The sequence below is a fragment of the Apteryx mantelli genome, chromosome 1, assembly GCF_036417845.1.
Source record: "Apteryx mantelli isolate bAptMan1 chromosome 1, bAptMan1.hap1, whole genome shotgun sequence".
NCBI classification, from domain to species: Eukaryota; Metazoa; Chordata; class Aves; order Apterygiformes; family Apterygidae; genus Apteryx; species Apteryx mantelli.
In genome coordinates, this window is record NC_089978.1 from 165,108,598 (window position 1) to 165,127,617 (window position 19,020).

The following is a 19,020-nucleotide window of genomic DNA, read 5'->3' on the forward strand; positions in this document are numbered from 1 at the left end:
TATGTTCCCCAAAGCTGAGCCATGGTCTTGGGGTGCTGTATGTGCTTCAGCAGGCTCTGGAAATTGAGGCATGGGCAGAGGCTGCGCTGGTCGGAGCAGGAGGCTCCAGCAGCTGCTCACATGCCATGGCAAACTCAGGGGCTGCTTTCGCCTGCGGTCATGTTTGCTGCCTGTGGCAGAAGGCAGCTGCCTTGCACCCGCAATACTTCCCTTGCTCTGAGGAAAGGGAAACACAAGGGCCATCGGTATCCTAGAGAGGAAAGGACTGATGTTGTCTAGACGATACGACTAAGGAGGGAATAGGCTGTTTACATGGCTTTGAAGAGCGTAAACACTGTGATTTGTTCTAAAAGTTCTTCAAAGCAGGGGAATCTGGAGATCAAACAGAGCGCAGGGAAAGTCTGGCTGGGCCTCCAAACACAGCAGCTAAGAAGAGGACCTTTCGATAAAGAAATCCCCACAGCCCAAGTCATTTAAAACTAGACTGTGAGGTGGGAAACATGTTGGAGGAAAGAGTTCAGCAGGGCTTGCCATAGGCAGGTGCGTGCGTGCATGTGCATGTGCACATACAGCAGACGAGCTGTAATCTCAGTTTAAGTGTCCTAAAAGTTAAAGTGGAGACCCCGAGAATCCCTATCTGGCTCATGGCGAGTTGTTTGTGCTTCTGCATTTCATTCAACACACAAAAGAAAGAGAAAATGTGGTTGAGAGATTTTTTTTTCCTTTTTTTACAACTTTAAATACAGTACTGAGTATAAATTAATCTTACATTTAAAAAAAAGCCAAAAAAATTAAAATAAAATAAAAACCTCACCATCTTTACAAACCAAAGAAACAGATTTTGGAACAGGAAAACAAAGTGTCTTAAGACGTGAGGGCTTAGAGTAGGAGGAATGGAGCAAGGTGCAGCCTTGGCAGTGGTTATCAAAAGTGCTCTAGGCTTGCAGGAGGCGAGGGCTGAGTCCATGGCAACTTGTAACAGCTCCCAGGTTGTGGCTTCACCTTCTTCCCCCAGCTCTTTCTGGCACTTCATTCTGCATCAGGAGCGTGTATGTCGGGGAGAACTGGGAGAAACAGCTGGAGGCAGGAGCAGCAGGCAGGAACTACAACTCTATCTCAGGGCAGGGAGCTTCTCCTTGTGTAACTAACTCTGCAGAGCCCAGGATGGCAGGATCTGAGACTGGGACTCCAAGGTGACACTGAAAATTCCCGTCATAAATAAAATTTCCACTAATGATGACTGACTATTGATTGTGCAGAAATGGCCCCTGCCAGCCAGAAGGGAATCCTTCTCCAGAGAGATTTTGCAGTGGCCTGGGAGGGACTCTGTGACTGACCACCCAGTCGCTCCTCAGAGGGCTCATTTCTGTCTCAGGTTGCTGCTGCGAACTGCAAGAATCATCCTCACTACTTTCTCTATACCTACACACAGCTACCCACATCTTGGACCAGCTTCCAAGCTCAGTGGGCTTGGATCATCTAACAGGTAAAATCAAGGAGCATGAAGGAATTTGAGAGAGACAATGTGAGGAAAAAGACGGGAGATCCAGGAATATTGACAGGGAGAGAGCAATGAGGGCATGGTGTGCAGGATGTCCATGAAGGGGTTAAAAAGCTCAGGGGAATGACATTATTCTGCTTTCAGGACCACAGAGCAGGCAAGGACAGCTCATTTAGATTAAGTCATGCTTCTAAGTTTGGCTCTTGTTGTGCTGCCACTTCGCCTCCTGCAAGGAAGTTGTGATGAGGGGTTGGTGGAGAGTGAGGGAAAAGGGCAACAAGACAGAGAGAGATCAGACTGTGCCTCTGTCTGTCCTGTCTCAGACCCCACAGGCACTGAGTAATATTGCAGAAAAGTGTGCTTTTCTTCTAGCTCACCCAAGCTGATGCATGCACATGCCACTGAGGTTTCTGCCACTGGGGAACGAAATCCATTTAAGAACATATATATATATTTCTATATATATATATATATATATATGTATGTATAAATACACACACACACACACACAAACACACACGCACATGTATATATATGTGTGTGTGTGTATATATATATATACACACACACACATATACAGGCGCACACATACAGAGCAAATTTAAAAAATAATCTGAGTCCGAGCCTGGAAAGGTGAATTCTCCACCAGTATGTGCAAAGATGGCTCCCCTTGTCAGGGGTCAGGGGTGTGGAGACGATTCTGCCAGCCGTCTGCTCTTTCCCCATAATCCAAACGCCTTCCAGTCAGCACCAGGAGCAGGAGGGGAAAAGGGGGGGGAATGCATTTGGCTTCTTTTTTTTTTTCTGTTCCCCGAGATGTTGTATATTCTAGTGGTTTTGGTTTTTCTTTTTAAAATAAAATATACACATGCACATTAAAAATATAGATCTGTCCAGGTAGGGCGATAAAAGTCCTTAGTGCATTTTCCGCCATTGGTTGCTGCTCGCAATCTGAGATATGCCTGTTTTGAAAAAAGTAGGTCCAGTGCAAGTGTTGATCTCAGCTGAGCCCTCCAGCCTTACTGGAAGCACAAGAAAAAGGAAGAATATTCCCCTTCCTCCCTCTGTTTTTCTCCTCCTCTCAGAAGAAATTGGACCCACTTTCCTTTTCACATTTTCCATCCTGTCCTCTGGAGTAGGGAAGGCATTGTCCTGTCCTCACCACATGTTGTGGTTGATGGGGTTTGTGGTTGTATTTGTATTTTGTTCTTTTCTTATATATATAAGTTGTTGGGTTTTTTGTTTTTTTTGTTTTTTTGTAAAACTTTAAAGTGATGTTAATAAATGAAAGAAGGGAGAGACTTTGGTGGGAGAAGGTCCATTGATGGAAAGGGAAGCACCATTTGCCGTCTGAATCAGACGTCGAGGCAGACAGACAAAGAGGAAAAGTTATCACTCCAAGGACCCCATGGGGGCAATACAGCAAATATATTAAATAAACCTGGAAGAGAAACAAAAACACACACAGCATTAGAATATATATTGCTCCTCCTCTGCAATTCTCTTCCTCTCTCTTTTTCTCCTCTGGAAATGTTTGTGTTCAAGTGCCAAATTAAAAGCCCATGAGGGCTTTTGACCTCTAATTTTTCTCCTGGACATCTTGAGCCAGAGCTGAGATTTGCATAGTTTTACATCATTTATACCCTAGGAACCTTGGGCTGGCCAGAGGGATCCTGGGACAATCAGAGCCCTTGTAGAGTTAAGCGTGGGAATAATACTCCCCCAAGATATTATCTGGCACCCCTCATCCATAGCTCCTGAAATGCAACACAGTGGAAGTTCGTCGTCTCCCTCTCATGAGGCAAGGGGAAGTGAAGTGATTGGCCCAGGCTCATTCAAGAGGCTGTGGCAGAGCTGCGACTGCTGAGTCAGAGGCCAGGGCTTTCACTATTAGCCTGTACTGCCTCTTTTTAAATTCAGCCCCCAGTTTCATGCCCAGGCTACTCTATCTTTTATGCACCTTTCCCTCTCCCATGAGGAACCAGGGCTTGATTCTCCTTTTGCTTGTACCAGTAAAATTCTTCTTCTGATGAGGGAATTGCTCCTGTTTACACAAGTCAGGGACAGAAGAATCAGACCCTGGACTGACAAAATCCAGATCTATTGCCAGAGATTGCAGTTCTCCTTTCCCCTTGTATGACCTTTCTTATGCACACAGACTTCCTGCTAGGAGAGAGATGAACCAAAATTGCTGCTGCTTCTGAGTCTTTCTGCCAACTCAACTAATGAAATGAAAGGAAAAGGGATCCCCAGAGCAACATTAATTCTCTGCTTTCAACGGAGAATCAATAGAGAAAGGAGAACAGGAGCTGCTCCACAAAAGAGATGAATAACACAGACCCTGAGGGGATTTAGGTGTAGAGAGAGGTCAGGCTCACTGTCTGGCTTCAAGAGATGCAGAGAAAAGGGAAGGCAGGACTGAAGAGCAAGGTAGGGTTGCAGCATGATCCTTCCACCTCTACAAAGAACCATAAATAGGATGCATATGTAGGTCCCAGACTAATCTTTCCCCCTCCTTTGACCCTGCTTTTGTCATGCTCAGGTCCTGCAGTAACCCCATGCTGAATGAGCAACCAGTGCTGTGGGAAATGCCTGAGGTGTCTAGGCAGAACCGTGTCCCAGGAGAACATCTCTCTCGGCTGGAAAAGCAGCTTGCTCTTACCTGCCTTGTGCTCTCTCTCCCCTGCCAGCACTTCTATGCTACGAGGATTTCTTTCAGCACTTTCTTATCGTTGACATGCTTGTACTTCTTATGTTTCCTCTTCTGTACTGGCAGCCGGCGTGCTCGTTGCCTCTGAGAGACAGCGGCTGTGGTGAACGACGATGACAAGCCTGCCAAAACAGAGGGGAGTGTGTCTGTATGGTGAGGGGCAGCCAGGTCAAGTTGAAATACCGTTCCCCACCCACTACCGACAAAGAGCTCTGCAAGAGAAGCACCACAAGGCCCTCGTCTTCCGTTCTTCATTTGCCACCCTCTGCTCTCCACAGTCTCTGCCCTGTCCTTTTTCCCAAGCTGTCCTCTCCCTTTGCCTCTCACCTTCCCCTCCTTCATTTCCCTTGGTATCAGCCCCTTGCTGGATGGCAGACACCCTGGGAAAGGTTCCTAGGCTGGTATAAATCAGCAAAGGCCCATGGGATTCACTGGAGCTAAGCAGATTTATACCAGTGGAGAGTTGGTTCCTCTCTCCCCAGCCTCTCTTCTCACACCTCTTTCCACTCTACTTATGCCAAGATTCTTACGTCTCTGTTCACGTTGCCCTGGCCGGCTGTTCCTGGGGGGCTGACGGGACACCGCTTCACACCGACACTGCACGTGGTCCTCCAAAGGCACAACGACTTTTTTAAATATTGGCTTCCTCTGGACAAATTCGATCTTGTTCACCTGTTTGGGAGAGGCAGGCATCCAAAAGATGAATAAAGCTGTAGCTCCCACTCTGTGAAAGTAATCAATCTCAGTATGCCTCTCTACTGGCTTTCTTCCTAAAGGGTCAGAAGGCAGTTTATAGAGCATGGTTCAAATTCAGAGGTGGTGTGCATTGGAGCAACTTCTGCACACACGAGCAGAGCAGACGTAAACCAGGCAAGTTTGGATGTGACTGGTTCTTTCCCCCATTCCTAACTTGCAGCTGCTTCTGGCATGGAGCAGGATAAGTGGTTGACCACATACAGAAACATGGCGTGAGTAGAATGGGATGTGCCATGATGGCAGAGACCTGGGGGCAATCAGAATTAATTGCCACAGGATCCTACAGAAAGGGCAAAAACAGAATAACTCAGGCCCTATGCAAGCAAATGCAGCTTTACCAAGTCCACTGAGGCCTGTCTGAATTTGTCTCAAGCTCTTTAATAACTTGCAGGGCTGAAGCTTTGAGCTGTGTGTTTCATGGGAAAGGCGGTGCTCTGGAAATTCCCTCGGACTCTCCATCAGTGCTGACTCAGAGGGAAAACTCGCTGCTCCACATCCCACCACAGGGCATGAGCTTTCTAGGGGGTTCTCCCACTCCAGGAATGGCCAGGCCTGACCCTGTTTGGCTTATCTAACAAGCCCACAGTCCCTGAAGTGCTCTGCAAGCTATAAATACTTGCTTTGCTGTGAGTCTGGAACTGAATTCCTCTAAACCAACTGCCCCCAGCAGCATCCCTTGGCCAGTGCTGAAGCAGCCAGGCTGTTTATCTTTCCTTGAAAGCCCACTCCACACGCTTCAGACCACACGCTGCTTGCTAGACAAACACTTCCAGCCAAACAATAGCGAGACCTCTATCCTCAAAGAAACCATTTCCAGGTCACTTTTTCTGGCTGGCCTTTGACCTCTCATTTGCTTTTTCCACAAAAACAACTCCTGTTCCTCCCCCACACACACCATTTTTCCCTCATTCAGCCTGGCTTTTCTGAGAAAGGAATTTCCTGATGAAACGGGCTGTTTGAATGCAACCTCTCCCTGCCAACCTCTGCCGTCTGCCTGGGGGATTCTCTTACAGCCCAGGCAGACGATTAGTACGGGGTGAGTATTATTTTTAAACACGCTGTCTGGGAGGAAACTGTGAGAAGATCACTATTAGCTGAGATGCAGGCAGGATCAGAGCAAGAGGTTAGCTGTCAGGTGTCTGCTTGCAGCCCGACCGGGTCAGGAGCTAAGAGCGGGGCTGAGAAAGAGGAGAAGCTGCTTCAATGTGTGTCTTGGGAAGGAGCTGAAGCAGCAGTTGGGGGATGGAGCACTGAAACTACAGGGCCTCCTCTTTTCGCATCAAAGACAGCTCCTGCAGTGAAAGTGTTATCCTGTTTTTTCTGCTCTGACATAGAAGACAAGGTTGCCTTGAGCCACAGGACTAGCGAGGGCCATGGCACTGGGCTGCAGCTGGGGATGGTGCCCCGTAGCTCTGCTGCAGTGACAGTCCCCAGCTGCTGGACAGCACTGGCCCTCTGAGCAGCTGGCACAGACCTCACCGCGGGTGAGAGGCTGCAGTGCTGCGTGGCTAATGCACAAGACGTGACTGCAGAGAGGTGTTAGGGAAAAGACAGCTGGGTGAGCCTTGCATGTGAGGTTTGCTGTGGTTTTCTTTTGGGGGGTTGGAGATGGAGGTGGGGCTGTGAGAGGAGGGAGCTGTGGAAAGGGTCTCCCTTACCTGGACATGTCGGACACGGATCTGCGTGGGGCGACACTGCACATTGCGGTTGTTACAACATCCGGAGCATCGCTGCACCTCCACACAGGGTGGCCACACTACAAAGTTGGCATTGGTGCTGTCCACCATGTTGCGGGAGATTTCAAAGACCACCGCCCGCGTCTTGCACTCTGCGAGGACAGCTGGCTCTGCTGCTGCCAGGGCATCTACAGAGGGCCAAGAGAAGGAGGGAGGATGAAACAGGCTTTGCAGCTGTTACCAACCTGCTGCAGTCACCTCCACTGGAAGACAAAGAGACTACACTGCTCTCCCACACAAACACATATGCTCTTTCCCCTGCTCCCAGCCATGCAGCTCCCTCTCTGGCCAGAATAATGTCCTATGGGAGAGCCCCCAGCAAAATGATTCTTCTCACTCCAGCCTCCTGTCTGAGGCAGGAGATGACACTTCTTTAGAGCAAATCAACACCCAAGGGATTTAAAGCATATCAGCTTGCAGAGCTCTGGACTCCCTCTCCTGCACTGCTGGGGAGTAAAACCCAGCTCTCACATGAGGCCCAGACCCTCCTTCCCATCTGTCTACACATCCATACACACAGCACATTTCAACCTCTACCCCAGCACATGTATTTCAGACCTACATCTGCATCACCCACAGCTGCTCAGGTTAGTGCCCCAACGACCACAAGGTGCAACATCCCAGACTCACCTAGGCTTCGTCTCCCTCGAGACAGGGCCACAGGGTTTTGACCGGGCTGAGTTGCATTCAGGTCCACGCCCGAGCTATCCTCCTCTGCAAAGGGAAAGACATGATCTATTAACACTGGGTAGAGGCGGGAGAAGGCAGCAGACATTTGTGCTCCACTAACCAGGCAAAGTGCAGAGATACAGGGTGAACCACAGCCCCAGTACATCATGCTAGGTGTAAATCCACAGCCAGATCACAGGCATGCTGGGGCATGGAAACTCTATGTTTGCAGTTCAAAGAAATTCAAACCAATGAGCCTATTGTGAAAGAGGGGTCTTAGCCAGGTCTAGCAGAGGAAAACTAGGTCACAAATGACATGGCCTTAGATAGGACTCTCTGGAGTAGGAGAAGGTTCAGATCAGTTGGCTCAGCCCAGGATATAACAAGGATGATACAAAGGCCAGGTGGGACAGGCAAGAAGTTTAGTATATGAATACTGAGGTGTCTTGTTGGGAGGGACTGAGAGAGCTCAGGTGTGGGAGGGTAGGGAGAAGGGTGACAATGGGTGGGAGGTGGAGTGCTTGGTTTCTGTCTCCCAAATCGCTATGCTTGCTCTGTGTTAGAGTCAGTTTTATGACAGAAGAACAGGAGAAAAAAGTTAAAATGATTTTTCGCCTATACTGCTGTAAGGTAAACTGCAGGATCTGGAGGTAGTTCAGTCAGCAATGGGAGAGGAAGACAGAAAGCATTTAGCCCAGCTCTGAGCAGTTCCCTCCCACTCCACTACTTTTTCCCATAGGAAGTGCTGAATAGAGAAATGCCCATAATCCCCATGGAGTACTCCAACATGCAGCCCCTCCTGAGCTCTGGACAATGGCCATGCTCAGGGATAGCTCCCACCCAGCCACAGCTCCTTCCTTCTCTGGCCTGCTTTAGCAGCTGAAGGAAGCAGAATGGACGTCAGCATCAAGAGAACAATTTTATTAAAGGGAATTTGGGGCCAGTAGAAGATCTCTGTTTATCCGAGATGTGTTGGAGCAAGTTCCCATCCCTATCATGTCCCATCCCTCTTCCTCAGTCCCACCTTAGTGAAGCCTTCTTATAAGGGGAAGCAGGGACTTAGCTCTCTGCTCAGCTCAGAGGCAACTGATGAAGGATTTGGGATGTGTGCATAGAGGCTGTATGTATGAAGCAGGAATCATCTATCTATGCAGTCAACATCCACATGAGATGGATAGACACACTTTAAAGTGGCTGGAGAGGTGTAGTTAATTCTCGGACACCATTCATCTTGTTACCAAAAGGCCGATTTCAGTGACAATCTCACCCTGAGGCAGAGACTCAAAATGTTGGATCATGCTCTCAAAGGGCCATGGTTCTCCATGGACTACAGAGCATGTCTGGATGACTGGCTTAGATGGGCACGTTTACTTTGCAGGTATCCACAGTTATGGGAGATGACTCCTACTCTCCACACCTCAGCTGTTGGGTCTAGGATGGTGTCTAAGATCAGAAGAGCAATATCTCAGCTCATCTACCCTCTGGGGCTGCCAAAATTCAGCTTCCTATGCAGTCAATGAAGGACAGCAATCATGACACCTACCCAGAGCACGGATGGCACAGGGAATAGACCTGGCTGCTTTGGGGCTAATTTGCTAATACACTAATTCCACACAGGGCAAGCAAATGGTGATGCCTCTCAGTCACTACCTGAGGCCAGAAGGGCGCCGTATGGGACAACAAACAGAAGGTTTCAAAGCATCTGCCTCTGTTTCCCTAGCCAGTCTTTCCTAACTAAGACCTGAAGTGAAACCAGTGGCCAACAAGAGAAGCCCTCTTTATTTCTTAATCATGAGGGTGGTCAGTAACTGGGATAGAGATATATCTGTTCCTTAGACATTGGGACATGACAGACTGCACACATCTTAGCCGCTCCTTCCCCACCCCTCCATCCTGTGTTGTCTGGAATTTTATCATGCGAGTGTGGGGGCTGCCTTTTGTGCAAAGGTTAAGTCAATGAGAAGAGAGAGAGGAAAAAAATAGCAACAACTGTTGACTAGAAACAAATCTCCTATTGAAAACCATGTCCCTCCCTCCCCAGGCTGTCCTTCTACACCCCAGGTCAGTGCTGCAGCTGTGGCCAAAGAGGGTCTGGGTGGGGGGACCAGCCTGCAACAAGCAAGCGTGTCTAATTTTGGAAGTTGCCCCATTGTGTGGCTCGCGGACAAGGAGGAGGGAACTGGGGAGGGCAGGGAGCGGCTGTGGTGGTGGTGGGGAGCCTCGTCGCCTCTTTCTAAGGCAAACAATAGCTGAACACAGCTGGTGCCCTCCCCCTCACTTTCCCCCCCCCCGCCCCTCCAGGGCCGTTTTGAAAGGCAGTGGGAATGCTTTTGAGACTGCGCCAGTGGTTGGACTGGCATAGGAAACAAAAGCAGGAAATTCTGTTCCCCCGTAGATAGTGTCTCGGCAAGGATTACAAAGCTCCAAACAGACAAAACACAAGAGAGAAGGCGAGCTGGGGGGGCCGGGGGACGACGGGCGGGAGCAGAGTTAGAATAGAATGGAATTTGCTCTGAAGAGACCGTTTATAAATAAATTCCTGGGCCAGCCCAGCCGCCGTGGCGCGTGCTCCAATTCCCACACGTGCTGACCCCTCCATGCTTCGCTGCTCCTGCTGCTCTCTGCACTCGGCCCTGGCCAAGTGACCCCAAGGCACTGGATCCCCCAGAGCTCTTATCTACGGCAGGAGGTGAAGCAATGCTACCTGCAGCCAACCTGACTTAGCCCGTGTCCTGTATCTCAGCCATGGACACGTGCTCTGCTGCTCCAGTCTTGGAGCCTCTGGGAACCTGTGGCCTTTCCTGCATGCTGAACCTGAGAACTCACTTGGCCCTTTTCTTCTCTATTACCCTATTTCCAGCTCCCATTTTGCCACCTCCTAAACTGATCCTTGGCCAACTCAAGCCCAGCTCCTTGTGCATCTCCCAGGGTGAAAAGCACTGACCCCAGTTCCATGGACTCACCTTGCCCAGCTCCTATTGCTTTTGTAAGCCAGCATCCCTCAATAGACCAGGCAGTTAGAAAGAAACCCAAAAAGGTATTTAGTTGCCTAACTCCCATATGTTTCAGGGGGGGGCTAAGTGTGTAAATACTCGGGTCTTGGCTCCTGAGTGGTTCCTGTATTTACAGTGAAGCCTGCCAGTAGTGTATTTACTGGAGAATGGAATACACCCTCCCACCTCCCGAAAGAGTTAAGAAAAAAAGAGGAGTGTTTGGTGAAGAGGAGATTTACCTACGGAGTCTATCCGCAGGGCATGCTGGAGGTCGCTGATGGAGCGCACTGAGCTGTCTCCCAAAATCTCATAAATGTCTTCAGGTATAGGGTCCCCCTGCCAGATGACAAAAAAAAAGAGGAGGGGGTAAACAAGTGTTAGAGAGGTGATCTGCAAATACTGCATCACAGAGCAGGCCAGGGCAGGGGGATGGAAGCAGCATGGGAGGAAGCATGACAGAACCACTGAAACACAGAGAAAGACATGTCCTTGTGAAAGCATGAGCCTGAAACCTGAACAAAAGTGAGAGAGCCCTCTCGCTCCCTCTTACAAAGTGATTGGCAGACTGAAAATGCACGAAAATGCACCAGCTATAGGGTTACACACTGCAGCCCTGAATCCTACGTAAATAGACAGCAAGGTTTCCTTCTCTGGTGCTGTATGACTTCTCCAGGTGGCTTCTCATTCCTGCTGCTGGCAGTACAGGCGTTTTAACAGACTTCCCTTACACTATCAGATAAAACCTGCCTAATATTTCCCTCTGTTATGAAACTCCCTCAAGGGCTTTGTCAGATATTGTGTGTGTGTGCGTGTGCGCGCGCGTGTGTTTTCAAACCACAGCAGCCCAATAATATACGTCATTTGCATACTGTTAAAAAAAAAACGGGGGAAAGGAAGGTTGACCTTCGCAGCTGACTCTGCTGCTTTGGCATGAGCCTGCGGTGAAATGACAAATGCTGCAGAGAGCATGTGAAAGGGTGTTTGGGGTGGTGGGCTGAGGAGCTGATCTGGATGAAAAAAAAGCATGGAGTTTGGATATCACTGGATGTCAGTGCCAAAAACCTTAAGTAACTAGGTTTAAACACACCAAATGATGGGCCAGATTCAGGGTGTGTGCAGGCAGGTGCAACACCATCAATCTCTTGGGAATCTTACTCTGATACCAGAACTGAATTGGTCCCAGTGACAGCACTTAACAAGACTACAAAGGAGTAGTGTGGGAAAGCAAGCACTGGTTAAAACACACTTCCGAAAGACTAGAAGAAGAGATGGAAGAAAGCACTGGCCAAAATGTTTGCTTAGCTTCTAGCTGTCTTCATTCAGGGTTACTCATGCGGAAAAGCTGCTCTTTCAGCTGGGTGCTGGATGCCATCTGAGCTGCAGCCCTACACCGTGCCCCTGTAACTGAGAGGAGAAATTTGCTTGTGTGTTTATGAAATGTAGGGATTTTCATGTGGGTTTTTATGGGCAGCTGGTGGCATGTGTGTGGTCCCTCTCGTTTACAGCTCTTCGTTTCCTGCCTGTGTTCAGGGCAGAACACTTCCCCTCTGCTTAAAGCAGAGAAAAAACACCAGGTAGGTGGCCTTAAAACATAGAGTGCTTTAGCCCCAAATCTGCAGCAACTTTTGTATGGGTGCTTGACACCAGTACCTTCCCACACATACCTGTCCCTTGGCTAACCAACCTTCGTCTCTACTAATGGGGTAGCAGGAGTGATGGTGTGCCCCCTCCTCAGTCCACACTCCAATACAATAACTTTAACTGGGAATTGTTGGCTGAAGGTTTCTGCAGCCCATGTTATGGGGCAGAAGCCTCCCGAGACAGATGCAGAGCAGACAACACTAGTATCCTAAACCTCCACAGCCAGATTCACCAGAGACCTTGAGTCAGAGCGCTCAACCTCTGCTTATGTAGGGCAACACAAGTAAAGACAGTCAAGGTATCCCATATCTAACCCACTTTGCCCTACGTCCCTGTCACTGTAACATCTCACAACAGACATGGACAAGAGCCTTCAGTGAAAAGCAGATTTTAGATCCCCAGCCATTACTTGCTCAGAGTCTCTGAGGCTGCCAGCAGGGAACCAGCTTCTGTGATGGAGGAACAGTGAGAAATAAGCTCAGATAATTAAGAGACCACTGAATAGCTGTGAAATGAAGATGCCTTCTGATGACTTCTCTACTGGGAGCTGGAGCGGGACCAATAGCCCAGTGCTGAAAGACTCTGCAGCACTTTTCTGCCTTGCACCACGCACAGCAGTTTCTGGAAAAAAGGTCATTTACAGTTCCAAGCACTTGCAACCACAGCTCTGCACTGGGCGATGAAATGAAGGCTTTTTAATGTTTGCACCTGTCAGCTAAATGCATTTGTGTATGAATGCTGCTCTGCATAGATGCCTCTGGTCCTTCCTGATACTTAATATGTGTAGGAAATGGAATTTTATTTTAAACCCTGGCACTTGGTAAGGGGAGGGAGTGGGCGGGTGTTACGAGACTCGGTGACTTTGGAGGCAAGCTGGGAGGTGTCACCTTGCTAACTGAGAAGGGGGAACAGATATGAATCAGGGATTGAAAACGCAGGCCCTAAGGAGCTGGATTGCTGGGGACTGGCTATAGGAATAAGCTCCACTCCCTGCTCACAGCAGAAGTGTTAGATGCCATTTTTTTCTTGTTGCAGATACTATCAGTATGGCTACGGTGTATCACCAGCCCACATAGCTCATAATCCTGCTACCCTCCTACCCAGGGTTTGTGAGGCAGCTCTGCCAGTGACAACTGCAAGCCTGTGAAACTCCTCACTTTCCTCTTGTGCTGCAGAATTGTGCCCAAGGCTGGCCCAAGAGCAGTATACCTGAGCTACATGGCTGGTCCTTGCTCCCCTTGTGGTCTGCGAGAGGGAACAGCCATGCCTGCGGCCCCCAAGAACAACCCTGCACCTGGGAGGCTCTGAAACTGGAGGACTGCATGCTCAAGCTTGGAGCACTTGCTGGGGAAGGGGCACAGGAAAGCTGAGATCCACCAACTGCCTCCCCCTGATCCCACAGGGTCAGAAGGTAGAGCAGAAATGCAGGAGGTGGGATCCCTGACGGACCAACCCAAGCAGCTGGCGCTTTTCCTGCTTAGCAACTCCTATGGGGTTATTTGTCTAACACAGGTTAACAATCTCCTTTTTAACTGCGCGGCAGATCAAAGAAGACTTTTGTCTCAATGGACTCCTGGCTGGCTGTCAAGTGCCCTGAGGCCTGGCCTCGTATTGCTGCAAGGCCACTGAATTCCTAGAAGAAAATAAGTTTGTTCTTCCCTCCCTCTCTCCGCCTCCCAGCGCCTGGCTCTGCCCCCAGCTGTGTGGGCACCCACCCACCCTGCCAGTCCCTGGACAGGTATGTCCTCTCCCCTTCTCCTGCTTCCTGGGGAGTCAGAGCCAAGGCATGCATTACAGCAGCCAGCAGAGCACCTGGGCAGGGACCCTGCCTGCCCGGCAGCTGCTCTGTGCTGCAGGTGTGAAGCTGGGGCCTCTTGGTGTGTCAGCTTTCCCTCCTTCCTCCCAGATGTCAGCATCTCTGGCTGGTACAAATCAGTGTACATGCAGAAATATCCAGCATGCAGCCCAGTGTTGTCCCAGGTCACGTCCTACCATTCCCTCTCTACACACGCACTCTCCCAGCATCAGCCTGATCCCTAACCCCGCTACCCATTTGTGTCTGGAGCCTTCCACCAAGGTACAATTTTGAGCACCAGGAAGGGATGGTGTAACTTTTGCGTTGAAGTGGGCAATCAAGCATGTATCCAGTCTATACAAGGTAGGAAGGGAAGCAAGAATGCTGCAGAGGCCAGTGGCCTTCCCTGGGATTAGGTGTATCACAAGTATGGCTGTACAGGTGGCTTGGCTTCCTTCCCAAGGCCTGATTCTCCAAGTCACTATGGGATGTTAGAATATCCCCTGGTGATCAGCCTTTGCCAAGGTGGTGTAGGGAATATGTCAGGCCATTCTCCAGGCCTCCTTCCAGCTATTCACAGGCAAGGGTTACAGAGTCTTACCAGGGAGAGCATTTCACTTGGTAGCACAACAGATACAGAGGAGAATGGAGCAAAGACTGAAACTGGGAGAAATGGGAGACCTTCAGGGCTCACAGAAACCAGCCAAGGACACTCCCAAGGCGAGGACTCCTCCAGTCCTCTTTCTTTGGATGGTGTGCCTACACGCCTATGTGTGATTGCACACAGAGGGACAGAGGGTAGCACCAATCTATCTGCTTTTCTGCCCAGGAAAGGGGGACTTTCCTGAGACTGACCATGGCAGGGAATCTTAGCAATAGGCTCTCAAGTGATCAGGCAGGCAAAAAAAAAATCAAACAGTGTTTTCTTTCTCCCTCTCAAGCTCACGTGAGGATCCTGAAGGGAGGTTCCACAGCATTCCCTGGCAGAGACCAAGACAGACAGAACCTGATGCTGGCCAACCTCACCCCAGAAGCACTTGCACCCTTGGCACAGGGTTTTAACCCTTCCAGCATAGATCCTGATATCCACCTGCCAGAGAATGGCATATCTGCCTCTCCCCTCACAGGGGAAAACCTTCCTCAAGAGAGTCTCTTCCACATGGGACATGGGACAATGGCTTACATTTTGCTTCCTTAAAAGCATCAAACTTCTGTTTGATCTTGCCAATGTTTCTACCTACCCTTTTCCCATTTCAAGGGGGACTTTATTGCTCCACCCTACTCCACAACACGCCCCCACACAGCTCCCCTGCAAGGGTTAGAGGTATTTCCCCCTGGGCCTGTTGGAAATAGCACAGGAACCACTGTCATTCTCTCCTGCTGCTTCACATCAGCTGATAGTGAGAGACAGGCACATACAACTTGCCCTGCTCCTTCCACGAGCTCACCCCAGACATGTCATCCATCCTGTAATAGCTGTCCTGGCTTCCATTTTTTGTTCCTGTCACAATCCCATGCTAGGAAGACTTAGGAAGAGTCCTGGGGCCTTATACCAGGAAGATGCAAACTAGAGCTGGGCCAAGGTTATAAATTAGCACCCAGCCGCACCCCATTCCTTGGGAATTCCAAAAAACCCTGCCAATAGGATTTTACCCAAGCAAAACCATGCCTGGCTTAGCCCATCTCTGTAAATGTTGCAAGGCAACTATTACAGCCCTCAGGTAAAATGCAAATAGGTTAGCATCCTTGCTTCCCAGCTGGCAAATACCTTCCCTCTGAGATGCACACTCCCTCCTGCTGGAAGAGCTCCAGGGCCCTCCAGCTCCAGATGGGTGTGATCGAAGAGGCAGAGGGACTAAGAAGACTCCATCTCACAGCTCAGATCTCTGCTGATTAGGTGGCAGCTAGTGTTTTGGGGGCACTTTCTCCAGCAGGTCTGAGAAGGAGATGCAAGCCCCATTCAGAGGATGCCTACTATTAAGCAGCTGGTAAGTGTAATATTGTACACCTTTGCTGCATAGGTGTAAAGCACTACCCTCAAAGCAGATTTGGGGATTGGCTGCAGGCAGGAGCATCTACTCAAGCAGAAACTTTCTTGGCTCTCTGGTCATAAAATGATAAATACCACTGTTCCTCCCCAGGAACCTGGGGCCAGAGGCAGAATTCCCAAACTCTAACCCTGCTAGACAGTCATAAAGCTGTGCAGTGTCTTCATGTGATTACAGGGAGGAATATCAGCCCCTGGGATTAGACACTTGCATCTTTACCCTTTCCTAGTGCCAACCACAGCTGATGTTTCAAGCTGCATGCGAGAGGGAGATCCGAGCCACCCACAGAAGAAATAACCATCCTCTGCCTAAAACAAACATAACCACTGGGCAGCCCACAGCTCTAACTGCTTCCCTTTGTGGCTTGGGCAAGGGCAAAATGGACCCATAAGGAGGTGATGTGATGCTTTGTACTCATCCCCTTCCTGGCCACCCACAAGAGGGATTGCCTAAAAATGAGGAAGGAAGAGAAAGAAATGATGCAAAGGGAGGGAGTTTTTGGTGGAAGGATATCTCCAGCCTCTGACAACCCCCAAGCTATAGATCCAACCCATGGTTTTGTCACGTTGGGTAGAATTGAGGTGGGAACTGGAGCTTTGTGGGTGAATGTTAGGGGCTTTCTGATTCCCTCAAATTTGCATGGGATCAAATGATGAAATATGACAGCAGAGGCCAAAGGATTTGGGGTCCCAGGGCTCCTTTTCCTAGTCAAGAATTCTGGGGAGAAAACAGCAGGAAAACCAGCTACAGCCTGTGGATGGAAAAGAGACTTTGATTTCCACGTGGGGAAACAGAGGGCTGGTATACATTCATTAGTCAAATCTAGCACCTGACCCCCATCCTGTGCCCTGCTTCCTCCTAAGCAGTCTGTGTGGGAGGGGTGCAGGGGGAGCAGGATGACACGTTTGCGTGACTGTGTCTAAGCTCAGTAGAGATACTCATCTCCAACCTCTTTCTATGGCCCCAGCTAGAAATATACCTTACTGAATAACTGTGCCACCCAAATGTTGGTATCTCTATCCTTCCTATCCTCTTCCTTGACCCTTTCAAAGCCTTTCCACCCCTTCTTCTTCAGCAGCACCCCATTTATATGACATTTGACTTCAAACTCTGTTTTTCTTGAGGTAGCAACCAGGCCTCAGTTCCTGTGTTGTGCACACCATGGCAACGCCAAAACGAAATGGTAGTGTGTGTATGGGACATGCTGCATGCACATTTGCAAGGTGCCTGCATGACTGGAGGGTGTGAAAGGCTCTGCAGAGCAGGTGATTTATGCAGTGCCTCCAGGGATGGCAATCTTTGCATGAAGCTACAAGCAAGCTATGAGGACGGTTTAGGAGGTCGGTAGGTTCCCAAGGGACTCCACAGCAGCAATGAGAGCCAGCAACCTTTTTCATACATTAAGCAAAGACAGCTTCAGCCAGGTCTCCACTTCCCTTATGCCTGACACTGATTCCAGCCATGGCCTGGAATGTATATATATATTTTTATGATGAAGCCAGGCAAAAAAATTTGCAACAGTTGTTCTTCTGCAGCCTGAAGATACAGCTTTTGTATCTCTCAGGGAAGGTGGAGTTCCTGCTCTCTTTAAATATCTATTTGCAGCAATAAAGAACAAGCCTCCCTCTCTTCTCATTTTCTCAACCCTGTCCGCGAGGGCTCCAGAGACAGCGGCCGCCTACGCACCCAGCTCCAGCTCCCCAGCTTCAAATACCTGTAGCTGCGGGCCAACTGCTTAGGCCACGTATGTCAGGCCGGGAGCTGCAGGCCGACAGCTATTACCCCGGCACCCATGGCAGGGGCCTGGCACCCCGGCCACCCGCCCGCCCGCCCGCCGCCCAGGTGCTGGCGGGCAGCCGGGGGCCACCCCTCCCACCCACCCAAAAGGGGCGCAGGGGTAGCACCTTGCAGCCTCGCCGCCCCGGGGGGCAAACCCGCCCCACCCGGGGGACGAGGTCTCCTCTGCGGGGGAGCCTGTCCCGAGGGCAGGCGCCCGCAGCCCCTCGCGGGGCGGCGGGCGGGAAAACGGCCCCAACGGCCGCCCTCCGCCCGCCCTCCGCCTCAGGGCCCGGCCAGCGGGGGCGCCGCCGGCCCCGCGCGCCGGGGCCGCTCCCGCCGCCCGGCCCCGCTCAGCCCGGCCCATCGCGCCGGGCTCCCGCTGGCCCTCGCCGGCGGCGCCGCTGCCGCGCCGCGCCGCGCCGCCTGTGGCGGCGGAGGGCGGAGGTGGGGGGGCAGCGCCGAGCCATGGGCGGCAGCGCGCCGCGCACGCAGAAGTGAAGCGCTGTCGGCGAGCCCTTCCCTCAGGAGCCGGGAGGCAGCGAGCCGCCTCGCCGCCCGCCTCTGCCCCCCGTCCGCCCGCGCCGGGCACGGCCCCCTCCCGCCCTGCCTCCCTCCCTCGGCGCGGGCCGGGCGGGCGGCGGCGGCGGCGGCGCCGCGCTCCCCCCGGGCCTCCCCGCGCCGCACCTGCCCCGCGCGCCGGCCCCCGGCGGGCGGAAACTCACCTCCAGGCGGGCCAGGGGCAGGTAGAGGATGAACGCGAAGACCACGCCGAAATTCATGCCGACTTCGAGCCCCGCCGGTTGCAGGCACATTGAAGGAGAGCCGCGGGAGGGAAGCGCTTTCCTCCTGACAGCCCCGCGGCAGCCCGGCCTCAGGCACCCAGGGCGCCGCGCTCGCCCATTACCCCCTCCAAGTTGCGCGCTCTCCTCCGGGGTTGCGGATGGCAGAGTTGCTCTTGGGGAAGGAGGGGGGAATAGAAGTAATTCTTGATGGCTTGTCCGTCTCTCTGCTATCTCATAAGCCAGCGGGAAGGCTGGAGGAACGATAAAAAGAAGAAATGCAGTCCCTCAAAATTATATGCATCCAGAGTCTGTATGCCTCTTGCCTCAAGAAATGTTTCAGTATTTCCTTTATTAGGTGGTCCACATGCTATTTTTCCTCTTGATTTTCTTCTTTTAAATGTATATTAAATCTTTTACAAACAGGTAACAGCGACTCAATGTTCTTAGGAAAAAAATGCACGAAATCAAACAAAAAAGGCTTCCAAAGTTTTGTATGAAATCCAAAAATAAAATCTTCTTCCTTAATGTTTCCTTTTTAAAATGCTCCTTTTCTTCCTCACGTCTTTTTGTTTATGGAGAAAAGTTGGTACTGTAAATTGAATATCTTCCC

General features: G+C 50.7%; 1 protein-coding gene across 1 annotated transcript; it reads right to left on the minus strand.

The window, feature by feature from the left end:
- Positions 1-2,024: 2,024 nt before the first annotated feature.
- PDGFB (platelet derived growth factor subunit B) lies at positions 2,025-18,750 on the minus strand. Its single transcript, XM_013947359.2, has 7 exons — positions 18,351-18,750; positions 10,605-10,701; positions 7,334-7,417; positions 6,626-6,831; positions 4,742-4,883; positions 4,164-4,333; positions 2,025-2,942 (listed from the first exon to the last, which is right to left on the minus strand). Exons 1-6 carry the CDS (start codon positions 18,438-18,440, stop codon positions 4,197-4,199), a joined length of 756 nt encoding a protein of 251 aa, XP_013802813.1. The 5' UTR covers positions 18,441-18,750; the 3' UTR covers positions 2,025-2,942; positions 4,164-4,196.
- Between the last annotated feature and the right edge of the window lie 270 nt (positions 18,751-19,020).